The 21,011-nt window shown below is 42.5% G+C and overlaps 1 protein-coding gene across 1 annotated transcript; it reads left to right on the top strand.

Moving 5' to 3' along the window:
* The first annotated feature begins 182 nt into the window (after nucleotides 1-182).
* Nucleotides 183-18,372, top strand: cacng4b (calcium channel, voltage-dependent, gamma subunit 4b). The gene is made up of 4 exons (XM_020636237.3): nucleotides 183-1,001; nucleotides 11,165-11,248; nucleotides 14,874-15,014; nucleotides 15,436-18,372. Exons 1-4 carry the CDS (start codon nucleotides 779-781, stop codon nucleotides 15,960-15,962), a joined length of 975 nt encoding a protein of 324 aa, XP_020491893.1. The 5' UTR covers nucleotides 183-778; the 3' UTR covers nucleotides 15,963-18,372.
* The last annotated feature ends 2,639 nt before the right edge of the window (nucleotides 18,373-21,011 follow it).

Raw genomic sequence — 21,011 nt, 5'->3', positions numbered from 1 at the left:
TGGGGGATTGGTTGTTTGGTGTTAGTGCACCTCAGAGAGGGGACTGATGGGTCAATTCTCCTCATTATTTATTATTTAGCATCCCCCTCCTCTCTCTCTCCTGTGACTGCTGACAGTGAGTTAGGAAATATTCAGACTCTAGTGGAGAATGTCCAAATGCTTCAGAAGAAGAGATAGTTCGTCAAAATGTCCCCCAAAGACATCATTCCCATTCTGAAATCTTTTCGTGACCCAGTTAAAAATTTGTAATGTGACTTTTCTTCTGTCTTTATCCAACAGAACCGCGTCTCCATTGGTTAGATTTGGTGAGGGTGGGGTCTCACTTAACAGCCATTGACGTATCCCTCTTTGGTACTGGTTTTTTAACAGAGGCACAGTCTGTGTAAGAGCAGAGGAAAGTGGATTGAGACAAAGCAAATAGGGGAAAACAGAAGAGTGAAGTGGTGAGGAGGTTTGAAGTGTTCTGATTTGGCACACGATGCTGCTGTCGTGCTGCCCTGCGCGCTTCAAACCTGCGTGGAGCCCATGGAGTGGGCACCACTGGTGTCCTCTCATGTTCACAGCAACAACCAGTTGGTGTTGAGCATCAGGTGAGCGTTTTCAGACCACAGAAACCACAGACTTCTCCCTCTTTTTTTTTTTTACGCGCGTCACTTTCAGAAGAAGAACAGAGGGAGTGTGCGTATTAGAACAAGTATGACCAAAGCGGATCCGCGCCCTGACGCGCTCCTGTGAGTGCATGTTGGACCGCTGAAAGTGTGGACTAGTATGAAGCGCCATGGGTTGGTGTGACCGCGGGGTTCAAACGCTGCTGGCCACCGTGGGGGCTTTCGCTGCCTTCAGCCTGATGACCATCGCTATCGGCACGGACTTCTGGCTCTATTCGCGGGCGTACATCTGCAACAGTACCAATGCCACGACGGACGAGACCCCACCGCAGCCCAAATCCAAGAAAGGCGATCTCACCCACTCCGGGCTCTGGAGAATCTGCTGTATTGAAGGTAAGCCCGATCTAACGCAAAAAAACCCACACAAACTTATCCGGCTCTGCGTGGTCATTTGAGCTCAACAGGTTGTCTGAATTCTATCTTTTTTCCTACAATAGATAATCTTTTGTTTCCCAGTGCGCACAGATCATGAGCGCACAAGGGCGCATTCCTTTTACGCACAGCCAGTGTCTCGATCTGGTGATGGAAACAACCAAGAAACGGTCACTCAGGAGGAACAAGTTTCAGAGCTCATGGATCAGGTGGGGGTAAAAGGTCAATACGCACGACAATATATTTTTGAAGTAGCAAATCAACGTGAACCTAATGGCGATGTCCGTTACGTGCTTGACATAAGCTGTCTGCCAACTGTTACTTCGCGTTGTTTTCCATCACAGACTCTCACAGTGAAAAGGTCTGCAGAAAAACACGACGCACAAGCCGGCGAGATGGAGCCCATTCACTTTTTTTTACCGGTCCAAACCAGGAAGTGTGCGCGCAGTTTCTACTTTCATTCATGTCTTTATTGTATCCTATGCTGTTGCTTGGCAACATCATTGAAATCGCTATGGAAACATGCCCGGTAATTTAAAAATAGATCGCTGTGAGTTCACGTCATGTCCGAGCAAAAATATTAATCAGCTTTTAGTCAAAAGAACACGAGGTGACATCCTCTATTTCATGTTTTCATCCTGCTAGAAAAGGTTTTTACGCATCAGATGTTTGAAAAGGAGGTGCGCGTCTTACTTCAGAGATAGACAGACTCTCTCATTCATGGACCAACATTCGTTCCGGCCACCCCTTGACTTCTCGTCTCAGCTATCAATGAATGAGTCGGTGTTGCTGGATGGATGAGTCCATGTCACAGACGCATGTCATGACGCAGAGATTGGAAGTGACAGATTTACTCAAGGGATTTTAAAAAAGGAAACAAAACTAGCATTTTCCTACAGACTCAGGTTGAAGACTTTTGAGAACACACACACACACACACACACACACACACACACACACACACACACACACACACACACACACGCACACACACGCACACACACGCACACACATACACACAATGTAGGATCTCTTAATCCAATCCCAGACATTGTAAGATCTGTTGAAATGGAAAAGTAGGTACAAGGCCGAACTGTAAGAAGACATTTTTTTTAAGGGTGTTAAAATGTGAAACTCTTTCACACTTCACTAGCTCTTTCTTTAACTTGAGAAAACTGCAGATTCAAGAAGCCTCAGATAAATGTGCAGTACACTGGAGGAGGTTTCCACCCTGAAGGCAGCACATTGTGTTCCTGCGGATGAGACGTGACAGCCTTTGGGGGATTTCTGGTATCTTCTTTGTGTGTGGAAAGGACAAAATATTAAACTTTTTTCTGTTTTGTCATCTTCAAACCGACAATAAGTAATTGAAAAATCTTTTCTTTTTCATGCATATTCTATAAGTTGTATTATTTTGTTTTGTTTTGGAAGTTTGAAGACTTCTTTCTTTTAAATCTTGTATTCTCAGCTTGTTTTCATTTGCATTCAAGGCCTTAATGTCATCAGAGCCCACATCTAAGAAGTGATTCAGCTTTCTTTATCCGTGATAAAGCTGTTTCTGATCCTGCAGTGAAGATATTCTGCAGTGAAGTGGACACATGTGGAAACCCCTCTGGTGGGTCATGACATGTGTTAATTCTCTGAGCTTGGCTGGGCACCTGTCTGTCTGTGACGTGGACAGACACAGAGTCTGCATTATTTCCTGTACGACCCAGAGAAATGGAAATAAATGTCAAACGCCAGCCAACTATTATGCCAAGGATGACTTCCTGTCTGTCCTTTGAAGTAAATAATGAAAGTGGATTAATGCCGGGCGGAAGCTGAATTGATGTTGATGAGATCGGGGACAAAGACAGTCTCTGTGCTGGGAGGATTTTCAATTGAAAGCGAACACAAAGACCAGCCAATCATATCGCTCTCTGCAGTGCTAATAGTTTCACCTCTGTGCCTCTGCTTAAAACTTCAAGATGCTGGACGGTGGCCATGTTGTCATGGAGACTCATAAGTATAGAGGAGAAAGACAAGGAAGGAAGATGCTACAGACACACACACCCCTTCTCCACACACACACACACACACACACACACACACATGCTTCTGGTCATAATGACAAACATGTTGGGTTATTGATGGGGACAGCAAAACCATCATCACGTTCGGTCGGACAGATTGCAGAGACAACATGTTATTTCTCTCAGCCACAAAAAAACAATTAAAAAAACAACAACAACAGCCCTCTCCACTGCGCTCTTCTCAGAGCTACAGAATGAATGTGTTTGAGTGTTTCCGATCGCCCTGCTCAACAAGCATCGCCTCTCCTTCAGCAGACCTGCGTGACATTTAAGGAGAATGCAGGAAATACATCCAATGAGTCTGAGGTCAGCTCTACACTCATTTATAGAGTCCTTAGCATTTCACAGCAGCTGCTTTGATTTTTCTCTGCTGTGTTTGTGAGGCCGGGGTGGCATTAAGTGCCCCTAATTTGCATGAGAATCGGCGATGCATCACAGGCTGTTACTTATGTGTGACTCTTTTAGCTAAAAACCACCTCTGACAATGAGAAATAAACTCATGACTCATCCAATGAACAGGTAAATATTTACAGTAAACAACAAGCGTCAGGTTGGGGTATAGTGGAGTGTGTATTCGTGAGGGGTTTGTTTAGGTGTGGGGGGGGGGGGGGGGGGGGGTCACTTTGTCTTTCCCGTCATGCTCCCCAAGTCTGTAATTAAAACCCGACAGCTGAGAAGCCATGCGGGGGCACTAATTATCCAGCGGGCTACAACTTTGCGCTCAGTCACTCCATCTTTTCTCCTCTGTGAGTTGGGCACTTTCTCTTTTAATATCTTGAAGATTTATAAATCATCTGTTCTTTCCTGTTTCCTGCCTTTTTGATTCTGCTTTTAATTAACACTCTGTCACCTTCCTCATACCCACAAACCCTCAGACACTTTTAAGCCTCGTGTCTTCTCCTTTCTTTTGAAAGCTCTGTTCATTGGTGTTGAAAAGACGGTGATCTTAAAAGAAAAGTAGAAAACTTTTGGGAAATTGTGCTTACTGTATGCCTGTTGACTGACTATAAGCATTGGCCATTCTAGAGCTTCTTGGGGCCCTAAGCAAGAACCAATAGGGGGTCCCTCTGACCAGCATCCATCACCGTCATGTCTGCCAATGTCCCGGCGCTTACTCCGTTTCTTTTTTCTTTCCTATAGACAGATAATTCCTCCTAATTTGTCCTTCATTGACAAACTTTAGTTTTCACAGCACTAATGGACGCGACGCTTAGCAGGGCAACAACAATGAATGCTGTCAGATGGGGCCCCCTTAGGGAGTTTACTGTCCTTGCAAAATTTGCACATTTTGGTTTAAGTTTGTGAGCCCTCGAGGGCCCCCTGCTGGTCTGCGGCCCCAAGCTTTGCCTGCCTTGCCTGTTGACAAGCAGCACCTCAGACTATAAGGCTAACAATAGCAGGAAGTTAACATAGCTCAACTTTGCACAAGGACTGGAGACAGACTGAGGAAAACCGTCACCTCATTCTTTGTATGTACACAGCATGTTACTATGTGTTAATATGTGAGCTTTATTGGTGCTGTCAAACAGATTATGTAACCTTTGGACACAGCCAGGCTAGCAGCCCAGGTTTCTACAAGGGTGCAAAAGGACACATTGCACCCTCATTTTAAAATTTCTGCACCATCAATTGATTGGACGTGAACAATAACAACAGTATTTTTCTGTTACAATAAGTAATCAAGGTGTTCAAATGACCACAGTGACTCACCTGTTTGTTCACTCAGGACCATGAGGTACCCATAACACCTACACTATTTTTCATTGCCGGTCACTAGCTGCTGCACCCCCTTTAATCTCAGATGCACCCTAAGTCAATTTCTACACTTTGAAATGATACTAGTAAAAATCAAATGATATGAAGGCTTCTTATCTTACCACAGCAAATATAAAAGAGAAGTCATAGGCACCTGATTTTGGGGAATTTGAAATTGAATTGCAAACAAAATCCTGCACAGTGTCTAAATTACATGAATACATCGGAAACGTTTATTTGTGTGATTTAAACTGGGCTCTCTCGTTTTCTCTCGCGGCGGCTTTTGGTTAAAATATGACTTCAGATCTGTAGTTGGGTACTTTTCCATATTGATCGTAAAGAACTGAAATTTTATCCTTTCAAAATATGACATCAAAAAGTCTCAAAGTATTCAACACTTTTGACAACCTTAGTCCAGAAGGAGAAGAGTTCCTGTTTCTCCTCCAAAAAAACATGATTCCAATAACGTTCAGCTCATAGCTTCAACCAGCCGTCTGTCTTTGAGATCAGAACCAAAATGACCAAAAGATGAAGACATTTTTCATTTTTATGCTAACCTAAAGATCCTTTAACCAGCTACAATAGGACCCACATGTTTCTGCAATGAGTGGAAAAGTGTTTCAAAAAGTTAGGTCATGATGAAAACCTGAATTACTTCACAAATAACTGAAATAATCACATCATTCTTTAACATTTTGTCAGGTTTCAGCCACATAGTAAAATAGTTATTGTTTTGTCTGAATCTGCACCCTGTTAAGAAGCCATTACATATGTACATTTTTAAGTAGTAAGAGATGGCAGCCTTCACAACACGAGGTGATAGATCTCAGTTTTTCTTCCAACATCGTGGAATCAGATGCACAGTCTATCCCGAGACGAGCTGTGTTTGAAGAAATTGCTGCCTGGTGACAATTTAATTAACCAACTGTCGGTCATATCAACGCTGAATCACTGACGCCAAATTGCTTTTTATTTCATCTACAGTTGGACTGAAAATAAAAAATAGAGAAGAAACATCAGAGGGGGGTTTCTGTTTGATTACACAGATGCTTGTATATTCTGTCCTGGCGTTCCCTGCTTCCAAAGTAATAAATGTATGTGTCGCTGAGTCTGCAGGAGATGTTCGGGCATGTCTACATTTGATATCAAGCGCCAGGAAAAACGGCGCTCTGTCTGTTTACAGCTTCATAAACCCAATCATCCCACCTGCTGTAAACCTCAGGGCATCCGCGTCCACACTCTCTCATCACAGATCTAAGCACAACGAGGAAAGGAACAAAAAAAGCAAAGCAGATCTGTTATGTGCAACATTCTCTCAAAGTGTATATAACCTTCTGGGAGCGTCGCGCATGATCCACCGAAATGCAATTTTAAAGCTTCCTCGGATTTTTTTTTTTTTTCCTCATCATCAATCTATTCGCAGAGCTAGTGAAGTGTGAAAATGAGGAAGTGTCATGGTATACAACACTCCTGGAGACACCGGAGTGAGCCAGTGTGTGTTGGGCTCAAACGAGATAATGGGATTGGTTTATTCCTCTGAGACTTCTCTCTTATTGGCTGAGCGGCGTTAATTCACAATAATGACAATGTGCATCACGCTGTTGCCTGTGGCACCCCGGCTGTGGCAGCTGCTCCAGATACAGCGAGTGTGTGTGTATGTGTGTGTGTGTGTGTGTGTGTGTGTGTACATCAGGTGTATGCGCACCTACATGTGTCCATTTGTGTTAGCGCTGTTAGGTGTTAACAGATTGCAGTGTGAACGTGTATAGGGGGGTCACCGGGGATGTGCTGTCTCTAATTTGTCGGGCATCTAAACACAATGAAGATATCAGAAAGCTTCCGTCAGAGTTGTTTATGTAAATGAGCTTATTAAAGACCGACAGGGGTTGCCATGGAGAAGAGGAGCAGATCAGTGTGAGGGCTTTGCGACTCCACTCAGGAAAACCATTACTACACATCTAATGTGTTATTCTGGATTAATCACAACACAGTCACCTTACACAGTTATCCAATGTGAGGGACTTTTTTAAATCCTACTCCCCAGTCACTTCCATTCCAGCTCAGCAGAGTTCAGATACAGCCTCAGAAACCCCCTCCTCATCACATCCTGCATTCTTCTATCACTACCACTAAAAAAATAAATGGGAGGTTTCGACATTACCTGACTCTTAAAGCTCTGTGTATATCTGGTTCAACCCTTTGTGTCTACTTGTCCATTGCACAACTGTCCTCCAACCTTTAATGCACAATCCCATTTCCTTCCCCAGTTTCTCTATTTTCTCTCTCTTGCGTATTCCCTCGTCTCCTCCTCACATTAAATCCCGTCTCTTTATTGTGACCTTCTATCCTTTTTTTCCACAACAATCATTCCTCTCCTCCCCGTGCTTTTGTTCTTTCATTTCCTCCTATCCTCGTTCCCTCGTTTAATGACTGCTCCCTCTCCCTCCCTCCCAGCTAGTCAGTATTCAGACTTTATTTCATTTCAAGGAGGGTCCATGTAAGACGTGCACACACACACACACACACACACACACACACACACAAACACACACAATAACACACACACACAAAATAAACACAGACATTGAGCTGATAACTGTCATTCATAAATCACGAGCCCCGAGGCCTCGGCTTATAATCAGATTCCCAATCAGTTGCAATATGGTCTTCTATTTCTTTATCACACACACGCACGCACACACGCACACACACGCACGCACACACCTAGAAGACAACACAGAGGCTCGAATAACCTGGTTTATGACTCGAGTGGAGGAGGAAAAATATTGTTTATAAGTGAATAATCCTCACAGTGGAAGTTGTGTTTTTGTGTAAAAACACTCTGACATTTACTTTTAAGAAGACAAGACACAGTGACACTCTCTCACACACACACACACACACACACACACACACACACACACACACACACACACACACACACACACACACACACAAACACACAAACTAAGACAAAATCACAAGTATAAAATCTGCTACAAGCCGTGATGCCTCAGCATGATTTAGTGTTTACACAGCAATTAACAGCACAGCACAAGGTGTCTGTTCTGTTGCTGATCTAACCACAACAGCTAAATGTGTGTGTGTTCTTTCCTTCTTCACGCGGCACAAAGTCTCACATCACAGCTCAAAATAGTCCACAGCCCCTTTTCTCCATCAGCGACTAGACACAGAAACTTGTGCTCCACTTCCACCGACTGATTAGACACTAATTAATTGGATGTCCCTCGTTAAGCAGCAGACCCAGTTAATAGAAGCGTGCCCTTAAAAGCGGTGGCACAGACAGTGATGGTTATTGACCCTTAAACACCTGGGGGAATCCAGATGACAGGTGTCTGTAGGTCATCGTAATTGTCAGTTTATGTCAAGATAATTATTTCTATGTTGGGTCGACTCTCATCTATGCTTCAACACCTTCTACATCACTCACTTCCTGGTTTGTCAACTGTAAAGCTTTCGAACAACAAGAGAGTAAAGGTTGGCAGCAGAATCTCCTCTTCTCCACCTCTTCCTGTTGGAGTCATCAGCGCTGTGCTCGTAGGGCCTTAAGCATCATCAAGAACCGGGGTCAGCCCTATGGTCCCACAGCCCAATGGTCCCACATTTTAAAGAATTTTCTCAAAATTAAGCCCTATGTTCCCACAGGGTAGGGTTAGGGTTAGGGTAAGTGATACACTGATACAAATTTATGAAAAAGGAAATGTGGGAACATAGGGCTGTGGGAAAATAGGCACGCTCCCCAAGAACTGTCACCACCCATCCCAAAAATTGTTCTCCCTCCTGCCATGAGGCCAGAGGTACACAAGCATTTCAGCTAAATCCAGCAAAAATGTTTGCTGACAAACAAGTCACCCTGTAGCAACACCACATCCTGGAGCTAAGATTAGCTGAAGTAGCAGCTGCCAACAGCTGTTCTGTCAGTTAAATTGAAGGAAGTGACCTGACGACGTAAAGCCTCCTTATTGTGGAGTTTACATTAAATAAAAGACTGATTGAAAATAATGATTCTATAACTCCTCCAGTTAAGATCTCATCTTAATTATATGCATGTCATCTTGTAATTTTGTGCAATCAACATACAGTATGCCTGACGGATGGAGTAACAGCATCCAAGACAAATGGTCAATTGCATTCCCAATGTAGGCAACAGACGGATGCAAAAGATACTAAACATAAACATTGTTGCGTCTGCAAAAGTAGAGATATTCTTATGCAAAAGAATGCGAATGAAAGCACCACCCAGTCCACCTTTCATTCTGTGGCAGGATAACTAAAGTGCTGTGGATATTAAAAGTCCAAATAGTGAATGAATAGCCAAAGAGCTCCTTGCATTACTGCCACTGCACCGAACACATCCATTAACTCCCCCCCCCCCCCCCCCCCCCCCCCAACCTCTTTTCTGTACACAAGGTGTTGTTCATTCTGCGGCTCAATCACAGCTACAGGCTTCTCTCCCAGCTTTAACCTCTCTCAGCCTCTCACACCCTCCACTCCACCCGGCATTAAAAGCCTCCTGCACGCGCTCTTTTGTTGTTTAAGTAGGTTTCTTGTTCCACCCAGCTGCTCAGCCATTAACCTGAGCTGGATTTGGACACGCGCCACAGCCCATCAAGTCCCTCTGGGCAATGCAAACTTAATCCCACCGCCGTAAAGCGTATGCACTGATCCTCGAAACACAAGCTACACACCTCCACACATAACCAATATCTGTGTGCATTGAGTTGGATCTTTAGTTTGCAGGATTCACAGTGGACCAGGGGTTGCTATAACAACAACAGCACGACAATCTTTCTCTGACCCATATTGCACTGTTAAAAATCTTAGGTCAAAGAATAAACTCTTATTTAAAGCAGGAAACCTCAGAGAGGGTTAAGGGTTGGTCAGAAACACTTTAGAACAAGGCATATGGTGAACAGAAAATGACTTTACTTGTTGCCTATGATTTTAAGAGTATCTCTCAATACTGTAAATGACAGACTGCTAATTTAATTAAAAAAATAAGTGAGGGGAAAAAAACTGGAAAATACTCAATTTATAATGTATATTTTAGTCAGACAACTCATGTTTGAAATTTGGCACCCCAGGCTCTGACCTTTTCAGTTCTCTCAGATTGATGTTCATGCTGACATTTGTGTAGCGCTAAGTTAATATATTAAACCTCCTGTAGCTGACGCCTACAGGTGGATCCTGGGAAAGTAGTGGGGCTGAAAGTATGAGTGCAATACTGGTGCAGGGTTTTTTTTTCCCAATATTTTTATTGGCATTTTTTAAAAACACAAAGGAAACATACAGTAACAGTTAAACAGTTTCAGACCTTAAACCCATACATGTATCGACAAAATACACAAACTCACATGCCCACACTCAACTTGCACACATTTTTATATATATATATATATATATAAAAATACAATTTCTGTTCAGGTGAAGCCTATATTCCTGGCTTCTATAATGTTCATATATGGTTCCCAGAGCTGGACAAAATCTCTTTGTTTGCCTTTAGCAATGTACGTTAGTCTCTCCAAGCCAATACACTCTGAAAGTTCCTTTATCCACATTCTCAATGTAGGAGCGTCCATACTTTTCCAACATAGTAGCTCTCCTTGCTTGTAGACGTCCAAAGTCCAGAAGTTTGGTCTGTTTGTGAGTGTTTGCAAAGTCCTCCGGAAAAATTCCAAGCACACAGAGTTTGACATTTAAAGGAATTTTTGTTTTAAAAACCTCTGACAAACATTTTTCAACATCCAAACATACAACATCTTTCCAAAGTACTGGTGCAGGTTAGCAGTAACAAAGCAGAGGGAGAGGCTGTAAATCTTGTATCTTAGATAGAGCACCAAGTTGAGGGGATTGTGGTCAGGTTGATTGTGGTGAAGGACGCATGACAAGTGTGTGAACTAGCTCACAGGAGTGAGAGTTTCAGCAAACACTATCGATGAACAGTGGAATATGATCCAGCCTCCTATGTGGTTCAGTTTGTAGAGTCGGTTGTTTCTCAACCAGAAGGTCAAAGCTTCAATCCCCAGCTCCTGCAGCCACATGTGTCATTTGGCAAGACACTTAACCCTAAGTTGCTCCCACTGCTTTGTCGGCAGCGTGTGAATGTGTTTGAATGGGATTAATTAATACAGATGGTCACTTTACACAGCAGCCTCTACCATCAGTGTGTGAATGTGTAGGTGTGACATGCGGTGTCAGAAGACTAGAAAAGCACTATACAAGCTCAAGTCCATTTAGCATTCATGGAGACCTCTTGTTGTTGTCTTTGTCCCACAGGCATCAATCAGGGCAGCTGTTACAGAATCAATCATTTCCCTGACGACAACGACTACGACACAGACAGCTCTGAATACCTGCTGCGTGAGTACACCTCAGCTCCCTCTTTGTCTTGCATTGACAACAGTTTGCTTCATTTCATTCCTACAGGCACACAGAAGTGCACCGACCTTCGGCTTCTTTGTTCCTTGTTCTTAGAGCAGCCTGCAAAACAGGAGCCACTCTTAAGAGATACTGATAAAATGAAGAACAAAGACGTGAAGGTTTCTAAAAAAAAATGTGTCAGCATTCAGTAAGAATTCAAGAACATACAGGGCTGGATTTTAAAATGCATTGTATGAGACAAGGTTCTTATCTACGGAAGCCCAAAGTGGACATGTATACCTACATTTCATCATCCTTTTATCCCTTCATAGTGAGTAAAGTGTCGGTTGTTTTCTTGAGCTCTCGACTTATTGATCTCCTGCCAGAGTTGACTGACGGCCAGATTTTGGAAATGTCGTGCTGTTTTTTTTTTACCAGCTAAGACAAATAATCGTGCTGGTGCCAAAAGAACACAGTTTGCAGCTTAGCCATGTTGCGCCCAGGAGGCATCAAGAGAAAAAGAGAAAATCAGCTACAGCTGCCTGCACCTTTTAAACCATAACTTGAAGAGATCATGTGGAAAGACAGCCAGCAAGTTCATCCTGGACATGCATACATACATTTTACTTTTAATTTTCCTGTGATAACGAGTAAATTCTTGTTGTTTTCTTAAGATCTTGACATAATTGTCTCGTATCAGAGTTGCAAAAACACAGAAGTTACATCATTAGTGTGGACAACGACAGCATCATGTTCTGACCTATCACAGTGACCAGCCTATGGTGCTGTTTTCAAGATCACCAGACACTTAAGTTATGACTAAAACACAAGCTTTTTTATGTTTTATCATATTAAGATGCATTATTCCATTATAGGAGGGACACTTGATTTGATTTGCTATTCCCAGTCTATAGGTCTCCAGAAACAGCAGCAAATGACTCGCTTTAATGAGAAAACGGACTAAACATAATTTGTTGATGCATTTCCACTTCAGGCTTCCGTACTAAACAAGTGATAATTTAATGTTTATTTTTTTATCTGTGTGACTTTGGATGTCCTAATTCTCTTACACATTATTTTGCAGCTTTAAATCACTTGTTATGTCACAGCAGAGTTAAAGGTAGCTGGTCAAAACACTACTGCAAGTTGCTGCATCGGTTTGTCTGGAAAGCTTTAATTGTAGCTTTAATTGTCTAAAACGTTTTAATGGACTCTCACACTTGAAGAAAATTGTCCCTTTCTTGCTAATTAATTAACTCCAACCCCACACAAGATAGCTCAAACATAGCTGTGGCTCATTTTTATTTTCCTATTAAGAAAGAATAATGTTTCTACAAAGCCTAATTTAAAGTCTTTACTTCTTAATAACTCTGATTGATGCTCGGTCGTCAGCAGCTTCTTTTAATGACACAACTGTGCAAAGAGGGGTTTGTTTACTCTTCATCGTCTCAAAGGAGAACTTTGATAAAAGAAATACATGGAAGAAACTCAAATCGTAGCAAGTGTATTTGTCTAATTTGAGGTCAAAAACATCTCGTTGCACAGAAAATTACCTGACCAAGCAGCAACCTTCGGTGTTGAGATTAGTCCAGATTAACATTTCATTTCAACATCATAAAGCATCAAAAATAAGACCTGAATTGATTTACATAAGTAGAAAATATTTGCCAGCAGTAGCAAGCAAATTTTACCTTCTAAGTAAAATAGAAATGAGATGTCTATTTATCATTACAAGACAAGACACTTTCTTGCCCCATTGGCAGATTTGTTTTTAACTTCAGGTCAAATGTTTGAGTTCTATATCTTCAAATAAGATGTTTTTCTGTACTCTTCATGTGAATGTGGCTTATGATAAGTGTAATCATATATATGTATATAAATATATTATTAAATGTTTTAAAGGTTTACTTTGGGCCTCTTTTTGAGAGATAGGACGGTGGATAGAGTTAGAAATCTGGGAGAGCGAGAGAGAGGGGAAACAACATGCGGGAAAGGAGCCGTAGGTCAGATTCGAGGACTACAGGTTCTGTACATGGTGCGTGCAAACTAACCACTATACCGGTGCCCCGTAATCGGATATTTAAAAAAAGAAATTAGACAAATACACTTGCTAAGGTTTGAGTTTTTGCAGTGTAGCTGCGTGAAAACATTAAAAAGCCTTCCTCCCCGTTTTATAAATCCAAGGTAAATGTCTGTGAAATCTGGTCAGAATGAAAGAGATAAGGCTCAGACATTGATCAGATTTGAAAACAGAAATGAGGATATTGAATCAGCAAAGCACCTTCATTTAAGGCACAGCCAAGTCAGGATCCTCCTCATATATGAAGAACAAAGAAGACTTGTCAGACTTTGGAAAAAACTGAGTCCATTAAGCCGGAGGACAGCTGAATAAGCTCATCCTTTCTTGCTCGCTTTTTTAAAATGGCACAATGATTAATTTTTTCCGGGGAAGGTGATAGTCAGTGAGCGCTCTCATTACATCCCACAGCTGATTAGCAGAGCTTTGTCACAACAAGGCCCCCCAAGTATAAAAAAGATAATGGAGTTCTCAAAAAGGGATGGCAGAAGAGAAGGGACAGGATGGATGAGGGCTCAGCGGGGTAATTGAAATTCAAATTATTTAAAAGAGCCCATTTTTCTTTTTGTGTTAACTGACTTTATGAATATCACCGTAAGTGAACTGTTTTAATCTTTGAATTGTTTTATTTTAACATCTATAAAGTTATTCATAATTAAACCAATAATTGATTTGTATGTGTGTTTAACTCACTGGCCTCTCTATCAGCCAATCAATTGCCTGTTCATGATTGAAGTTTAAACCGTATAGTAGATATGATAGTTGATATAGTAGAATATCGGGTCAGACAACAGACTGTAAAATGTGTTGTTGTGAAAAAGGGAACTTTTTATTTATTATAATTTATATGTTTGTTGGATGTTCTTTGTGCTGTTTGCGACCTCATTCAAGCTAGTTTCCCATACAAGTAAATGTGAAGTGATACTTAAAATCCAGCTGATACAGCCTAAGGGGAAACATTTCCACACACTCTTTACTTAACACAAGTTCATTTATTGAGAAAAAAAAAGTCCTTATTGCAATAAAGGTGAAAAAGGTCAGTCTCCAAAAAAGGGAAAAGCTGCTTTGAAGCTAAGCTAATAAAACCTCACATCATATTTGGTAGACTTATTATACATCTCTCATATTTTTGAGTCATGTTTGATCTGTTGCAGAGAGGTGGTTATTACAACATAAGTATTCTTCTTCTGCTGTGCAATGATGCAATAAATCAGAACGGTAATTCCCATCCAATACAGTAAAGCTAAACGGATGAGCCTGTTTTGAAAATCTAAAGGAGTCGAGATAGAACATCTGTGGTGAAATGTAGGCGATAAAAGGAAATAGTTGTCAGAATAATAAATACTCAAAATTCTATTTTAGCTAAAAAATTAAATTGTACTCCATTACTGTCAATCAATGGTAAAAGCCTGTAGTTCTCACAGGTCACTGACTTAATCAAATGATGGTGCTAGTGCGAAAAAGCAGAGTTTACTGGCATTTTTGCTCCCTTTAATCCTAACTCGTACAGATTATGTTCACCATGTCCTCACTTTTATGTCTCTGCAGGTATAGTTCGGGCCTCCAGTGTGTTCCCCATCCTCAGCACCATCCTGTTGATGCTCGGCGGGCTGTGTGTCGGCTTGGGTCGCGTCTACAGCAAGACAAACAATGTCCTCCTCAGCGCGGGGATTCTCTTTGTCGCTGCGGGTGAGTTCGAGGGTTAGAACGTTAACCAGGTGCTCATGAGAGAGGAGCAATCACGTCAGGGTGGTGGTTTTAATAATGGAGAGAGGCAGCTTGATTTGACTCCCGTGGTCACGTATTGAACTTCATGAATGGTGCAATCAAGAAGACGAGTTTCATTCCCCACTAAGGATTTTTCTTTCATCATGCACCTCAACCAGACGTGATCATTAGATGCATCAGTAGAGATAAGATACCTGTAATCGTTGGCTGATGACTAACTTCACAGCGGGAGTTCTTGACTTTCATCATTGTTTCCAGAAAAGCCAAGGTTGATTGGTGATTGTCAGCCCGTCCTGTAGATTGCTTTTACACTTCATCATCTGCCTTTCGGCCGCTTTTTCCTTTTTAAATCACTGTGTTGTCTTTCTGTCTCTTCTTTAAGGTCTTAGCAACATAATCGGCATCATCGTCTACATATCGAGCAATGCAGGAGACCCAAGCGACAAACGGGACGATGACAAGAAGTACACTTACTCCTATGGGTGGTCCTTCTACTTTGGCGCGCTCTCCTTCATCGTGGCGGAAACCGTGGCCGTTCTCGCCATCAACATCTACATCGAGAAGAACAAAGAGGTCCGCTGGAAGGCGCGACGGGAGTTAATCCGCTCGCTCTCCTCCTCTTCCCCGTACTCGAGGATACCGAGCTTCCGCTACCGCCGGCGGACGTCGCAGGCCAGCTCTCATTCCACAGAGGCGTCTCGGGAGAACTCGCCGGTGACCAACCTGAAGGGGGTTCCGTCTTCCAGTGGGCCCCTGGACGAGCTGTCCATGTACGCCTTGGCGAGGGACAGCATGATGGAGAGCACGTATAGCCCCGAACACGAGGCGACAGCAGAGTTTCTCCAGGTCCATAACTGTTTCCCCAACGATATAAAGGACGGGGTGAATCGCAGGACCACACCGGTGTGACACACACGCTGCTGAGCTGGAAGTCCGCCTGAAAGTAGACAAAATCAGTGGACTACTTCAGTGTGACATACCACCACCTTTAGAGTCTTGTTTTTTCAGAGAGACTCTTTTTCGTCGAAGGCTGAAAGAGAAGAGAGTCACCGGACTTCAAAAGAGCCAATGAAATTCATTTATCTGCTTTTAGACACCGTCAAAGCAGAGTAGAGTTGTATTGTCTGTGCTGTAGCCGATACGACCTTAGACCCCCGTCTCCACCTAGAGTTTTTTTTCTCAGCGTCAGCGTCTTTTTCCATTACAATGGGTAGAAAGCATTCGCAGCAGAAAGCAGCCGCCTGGCTGAAAAGAGCAGAGCCCAGCATCCTTTTTAACAAGCGCTCTGCTGGTTTTGTGCGGCCGCTCCCGAGTGCTCAAGTTGAAAATCCTTCAACTTTTCAGAAAGGCTCTGGTGACATCCCGGGCGCGCTTTTCAAAATGAATGATATTCCCTACGGATCGTATCTTGTACCTACATCCTCTTCGAGTCTGCTGGGGTAAAAAACAATCTCAAATATAAAACATGCAGTAAAAAGTAACAGAGCCGTGTTGGTCATACAGCAGCCGTTGTCAACAAACTGTTGTCATAGAGACAGGACGGACATGCAGCGCTTTTCTTCTCAGTGTACAAACGCTTCATGCAAACACTCCCGAGCGCGCAGTCAGTGCTTTTTTCTGCCCGGAAAAAAAAACACTAGGTGGACACGGGGCCTTTTGGATCAAACCCTTGTTTGTGTAACTAAAACATTGTGGGTTACCTGAGCTTGAAGTGTCAAAATGTGCCAATCAGCTACCTGTGAATGACTGAACACGGTGCTTAATGAAATGTTGTGTTCATCTTGAAAGTGTTCCATTTGTGTGTGAAATTGCTTCAAAGTGTGGACTTCCCCTTCGGAGTTTGTTACATGTTCTCATAAACATTACTATTATCCTGCCTTACATTCTTATCAGGGCTGCTCCATATTCAACTGGTTGTTAGATAAAGTCGATACCAGACGATGATCTGTAAATCTATTTTCTTTATGGGGAGGGATTGGAAAATGGATTTAGCTCCAAGTCTAAATGTTATCAATAACTTTGCTTGAGCATTATGGGGCAGCCCTAATTCTTATCATAGGTTTGAAGCAGACCCCTCTGTTTCTCAGCACTGCCCTTTATATTTACAACATATGGCCTTTTAGACAGACTCAAATTTTAAGTATTTTTGAGCATCTTTCTTGAGTATGGTTTGGGAGTCCCTGTCTTTAACCAATGCCTGATCCTCTCTGTGGTTGATGTGTTGAATGTTAAGTATTTCATCCAGTCCTCCAAACTATATGAAAGATTTTGTCTCCATCACTGTCTCTTCTTCAATCCTTTTCTTCTCTGACATTTGTCAGTCGAGCAAAATGTCAGTTCAGTCAGGAGGACCCCCTTTTTTATTCACTTCCATATCAGTCCATCTCTTCCTCCCCCCCCCCCCCGTCCCCATGGATGTGACATTGTGTTTGTGTGCGCTTGTCACAAAAAAAGAGCGGCTATCAAAAAAAGCGGGGAAGCCCAGAACTGTGAAAACTTCCCCTGTCAGGACTTCCTTTTGTGTTTAATGAAGTCCCGGCATGCAGAGTGTGTTACGGATAAGGATCAGAACCAGACGGAGAACATTTGTCTATCTGTCACATCCGCCTGAAAGTCCATCTGGTTGCCCCCCCCCCCCCCCCCGCCCCCATGTCAAACAGAGGACCCAGACAGGAGCAGAGGGAGCTGTCTACAACTGGGACCCTGAAGGATTGGGCTCTATTAACCAGACATTCATATGTGTGTGTGTGTGTGTGTGTGTGTGTGTGTGTGTGTGTGTGTGTGTGTGTGTGTGTGTGTGTGTGTGTGTGTGTGTGTGTGTGTGTGTGTGTGTGTGTGTGTGTGTGTGTTCTGTCTTTACGTTCTCTCAGGTAACGCTGTGTTGTTTTGACAGGTTTAACACTTTGAGGTCCATCGTTACAGTGCTGGGAAAAAAAGGACCGGTGATAAAGATAAACCTGTAGAGAAAAAAAAAAGAAAAAATGCCATTACTGTATTTAGCTGTGAGGCTGTGCTTGAGCTCGCTCCAAGAACCAGCTGGAGTGGGATTTTTTTTTTTTCTTCCAGTCTGAGGGCTATTCAGCCTCTTCAGGATTGGCAAGCGAGCTCACTCCACCACAGAATAGTATTTGATTGTATTTAGTGTGTTTGATATTTCATTAAAGCTATACCAGGCTGACGATGTAAAAGAAAGCCATCAGTATGATCCACTAGGAGTGTAGGTCATACACTTTTATATTCTAGTTTGGTAGAAATGTGTTGTTTGTAATGTAAACATGCAAAGTTGTATATGAAAGAAGAATAAAAAATACAACAAACAGCTTTGTCTCAATAATTTCGGTTTTGATGCTATATGTGTCTGCTCAAACAGTAACATTTGATTTAACCAGGGTGATGATTTGATCTTCCTCTAGCTTGTGGACGATCTTGTGGATTGAAATGTTGACTTGGTTAAATACATTTGCCCATTGGGAGCTGAGCAGTGTGCACACCTTTTTCCTTTTTTCTGCAGTTAGTACATTTCTTGTCCTGCACCTGTTTGCATTTTTCCTGAATGTGCACACAGTTTTCTGTTATATAATTAAATGTTACATTATATATTCAGTTTAACAGATTGTACACTATACAATTCCAGTCTGATTTTATTATTCTAATTTAGCTTGAGTAATGTTGCCTGGATGAATACAGTCAGTTCATTCTGAAGGCAATCTATTCTGTTATGAGTACATTTAGCTTGACAAGGTTGTTCTTTCTTCCTGGAGTGACCATTTGGAGGATGGAGAGTTGCAGCAGCTCATCACCGCTGAGTTTATACGTTTCAAACCTGATTTTAGCGGAGGTGATTTGCATCTTTCTCGCATTGCTCTTACAGTGCTGGTACGAAGCGTTGAGGTGACACTGATATGCTTTCCTGCCTCATGTTGCTCCTTACTCTGACCTGAGGTGATCACCACTCTGGTACGACCAAGAGGTAACTGCTGGAGCCGAAACACGGTGCCAACACAAGGGTGTCCAAAACTGCAGTTCCTGAAGTGGCCACTTGAGGCTGGCTCCTAAAGCGAGTCGATCTCCATTAAACTCCATATAACTGTGCAGCGGATGTAATCATGTTTGCATCCTGAAAAAAACAAAAGAGTTTAGCTCATTTTTGTGTTCTTGACGTCTGTGAGGGGATGAATCCTATAAACTTCTTAAGAGACTTCAACCAGTATAGGTTTAACTTGCTTTGTCCATTATTTACGGGGTATATGGTAAAGCTCTATAAATCATTATTCCAGCAGATGAGATTCTCTCACAGTTCTGGTACTGAGGTCTTGTCGGGTATATTTCAGGTACTGTAATTCTGAGGACCGTCTGAGGATGTCACTTCAGTATCCCCCCCCGCCATTTTTGTACCACACGTTCACATTGCTTATGACATGTTTCCACAGTCGTCCTCCCTGCTGCCTGTTGCTTGGAGACTCTGCAGCTGTGAGGTGTTTCGGTGTCTCTGTAGTTGCCGGGGGACCGGGGAGGAAATGAATGAGGTCACAGGGTCAACTGGTGAGGCAGGGCTGTGCTTTAAGACACCGTTATTACACACTTAGAGATGAGTGGTCGCTCTCACCGCTTCTCCTCTGGGACTACAGGCAGTTTTGCTGTGAATGTATCAAGGTGGAACGTGATAATGAACACAACTGTCTCTCATCGCCACCAAAACGTCCATGCGGGGGAAGGGGGGGGGGGAGTGGCTAGTGAGTGAGGTGACTTATCTTTAATGATCAATTTCCTGGTTGGGTTAGCTTCTTATGGTGTTTACAGAAAGCACTTTAGTTCCTTCACATTTTTGAAGCATACATCACACTGGCTGAGGTATTTCTGTCCAGGTGTTTGGCGACACCTCCCCCATACTAAAATCCTCCGCTCCCCTCCAGCAATACCTCCCTGAGGTCCACTCGTGTTCACATGAAGGAGTGGTAGACAAAAGTGTCCTTTTGCCTGAAAAGCAATCGCCTGTGTCCTGCATTGTTGTGTTAGCAGGCTAATGTTAGCGCTCTTTACTTAGCTCGTAGCTTCAGCATCGCATTGTGTGTAAATTGACACATAATGACCGTGATCTAAAACGCTTACATGACATCCAAATAGGCAGTGAGTCTTTTTTTCTTTAGTACTTGACTTAGACAGCTTTATACACAAGGGGAGGAGCCAGCCATCCTGTATATGTAAACATGATGTAAACACGGTTCTGACAACAACACAGCCAGCAGGACTCGAGCTTCTCACTCACTGTAGACAGTCATAACTCAGAGAGACATTTGCACAGGATAGACTGGATTTCTGACACATTTTTGTGTAACATTTTCACATTCTTCCTCTAAGTAATTGGAGTACACAATAAACTCCCTCGTCCTCCACAAACACTCACACACAAAAAAATTAAAGACTTCCCCTTCACCTCTTGCTTTAATATCTTTGTATTTAACGTGTTAAAAGCTCAGTGCTGTGTGAGGGCTGAAAATGGGCCAGAGTGCTGTTTTTTAAAGTGGGGCACGGAAGTTTATAAAAAGCATGCCCATTTACTGAAGGATTTCATTGGGAGAAGGTTGATTGTGCCTTTGAGATGTTTCAGCTTTTGACAGTTTTTTTTGTTCATCCTCAGATTGAGGTGCTGATGATTTTTTTTGTGCACAACCATGAAAAAGTATTTGGGTGGGAGATCAAATTTGAAAGATTGTTTTTGTGTGCAATTCACAGAATGCCACGGCTTTGTGGAGTATTTTTAAGAACTAGATGTGGATGTAATAGCCAGGAATATTCAGAAGGGCATTTTATTCAAATCAAAACTCAGGTAAATACAAACCTCTGATCAAAATAAAGAACTTCAGACTGTGTGCTGCCAGACTGATTCAAACTTCAAATCGACATTTTAGAGGCCCTTTTTTAAAGCCCATTTTCTGCCTTTCTGAATCTGGATCAGCT

The sequence above is a fragment of the Labrus bergylta genome, chromosome 16 (genome assembly GCF_963930695.1).
Source record: "Labrus bergylta chromosome 16, fLabBer1.1, whole genome shotgun sequence".
Taxonomy (NCBI): Eukaryota; Metazoa; Chordata; class Actinopteri; order Labriformes; family Labridae; genus Labrus; species Labrus bergylta.
Note: the sequence above shows the minus strand (reverse complement) of the source record. Positions and strands in the feature narration are given on the sequence as shown.

Excerpts from the sequence above, each read along its gene's own strand:
- cacng4b (XM_020636237.3), top strand. The coding sequence starts at position 779 with ATGGGTTGGTGTGACCGCGGGGTTCAAACGCTGCTGGCCACCGTGGGG. Across the intron at positions 11,249-14,873 it reads CAGCTCTGAATACCTGCTGC|GTATAGTTCGGGCCTCCAGT; the intron begins GTGAGTACACCT and ends ATGTCTCTGCAG. Across the intron at positions 15,015-15,435 it reads GATTCTCTTTGTCGCTGCGG|GTCTTAGCAACATAATCGGC; the intron begins GTGAGTTCGAGG and ends CTCTTCTTTAAG.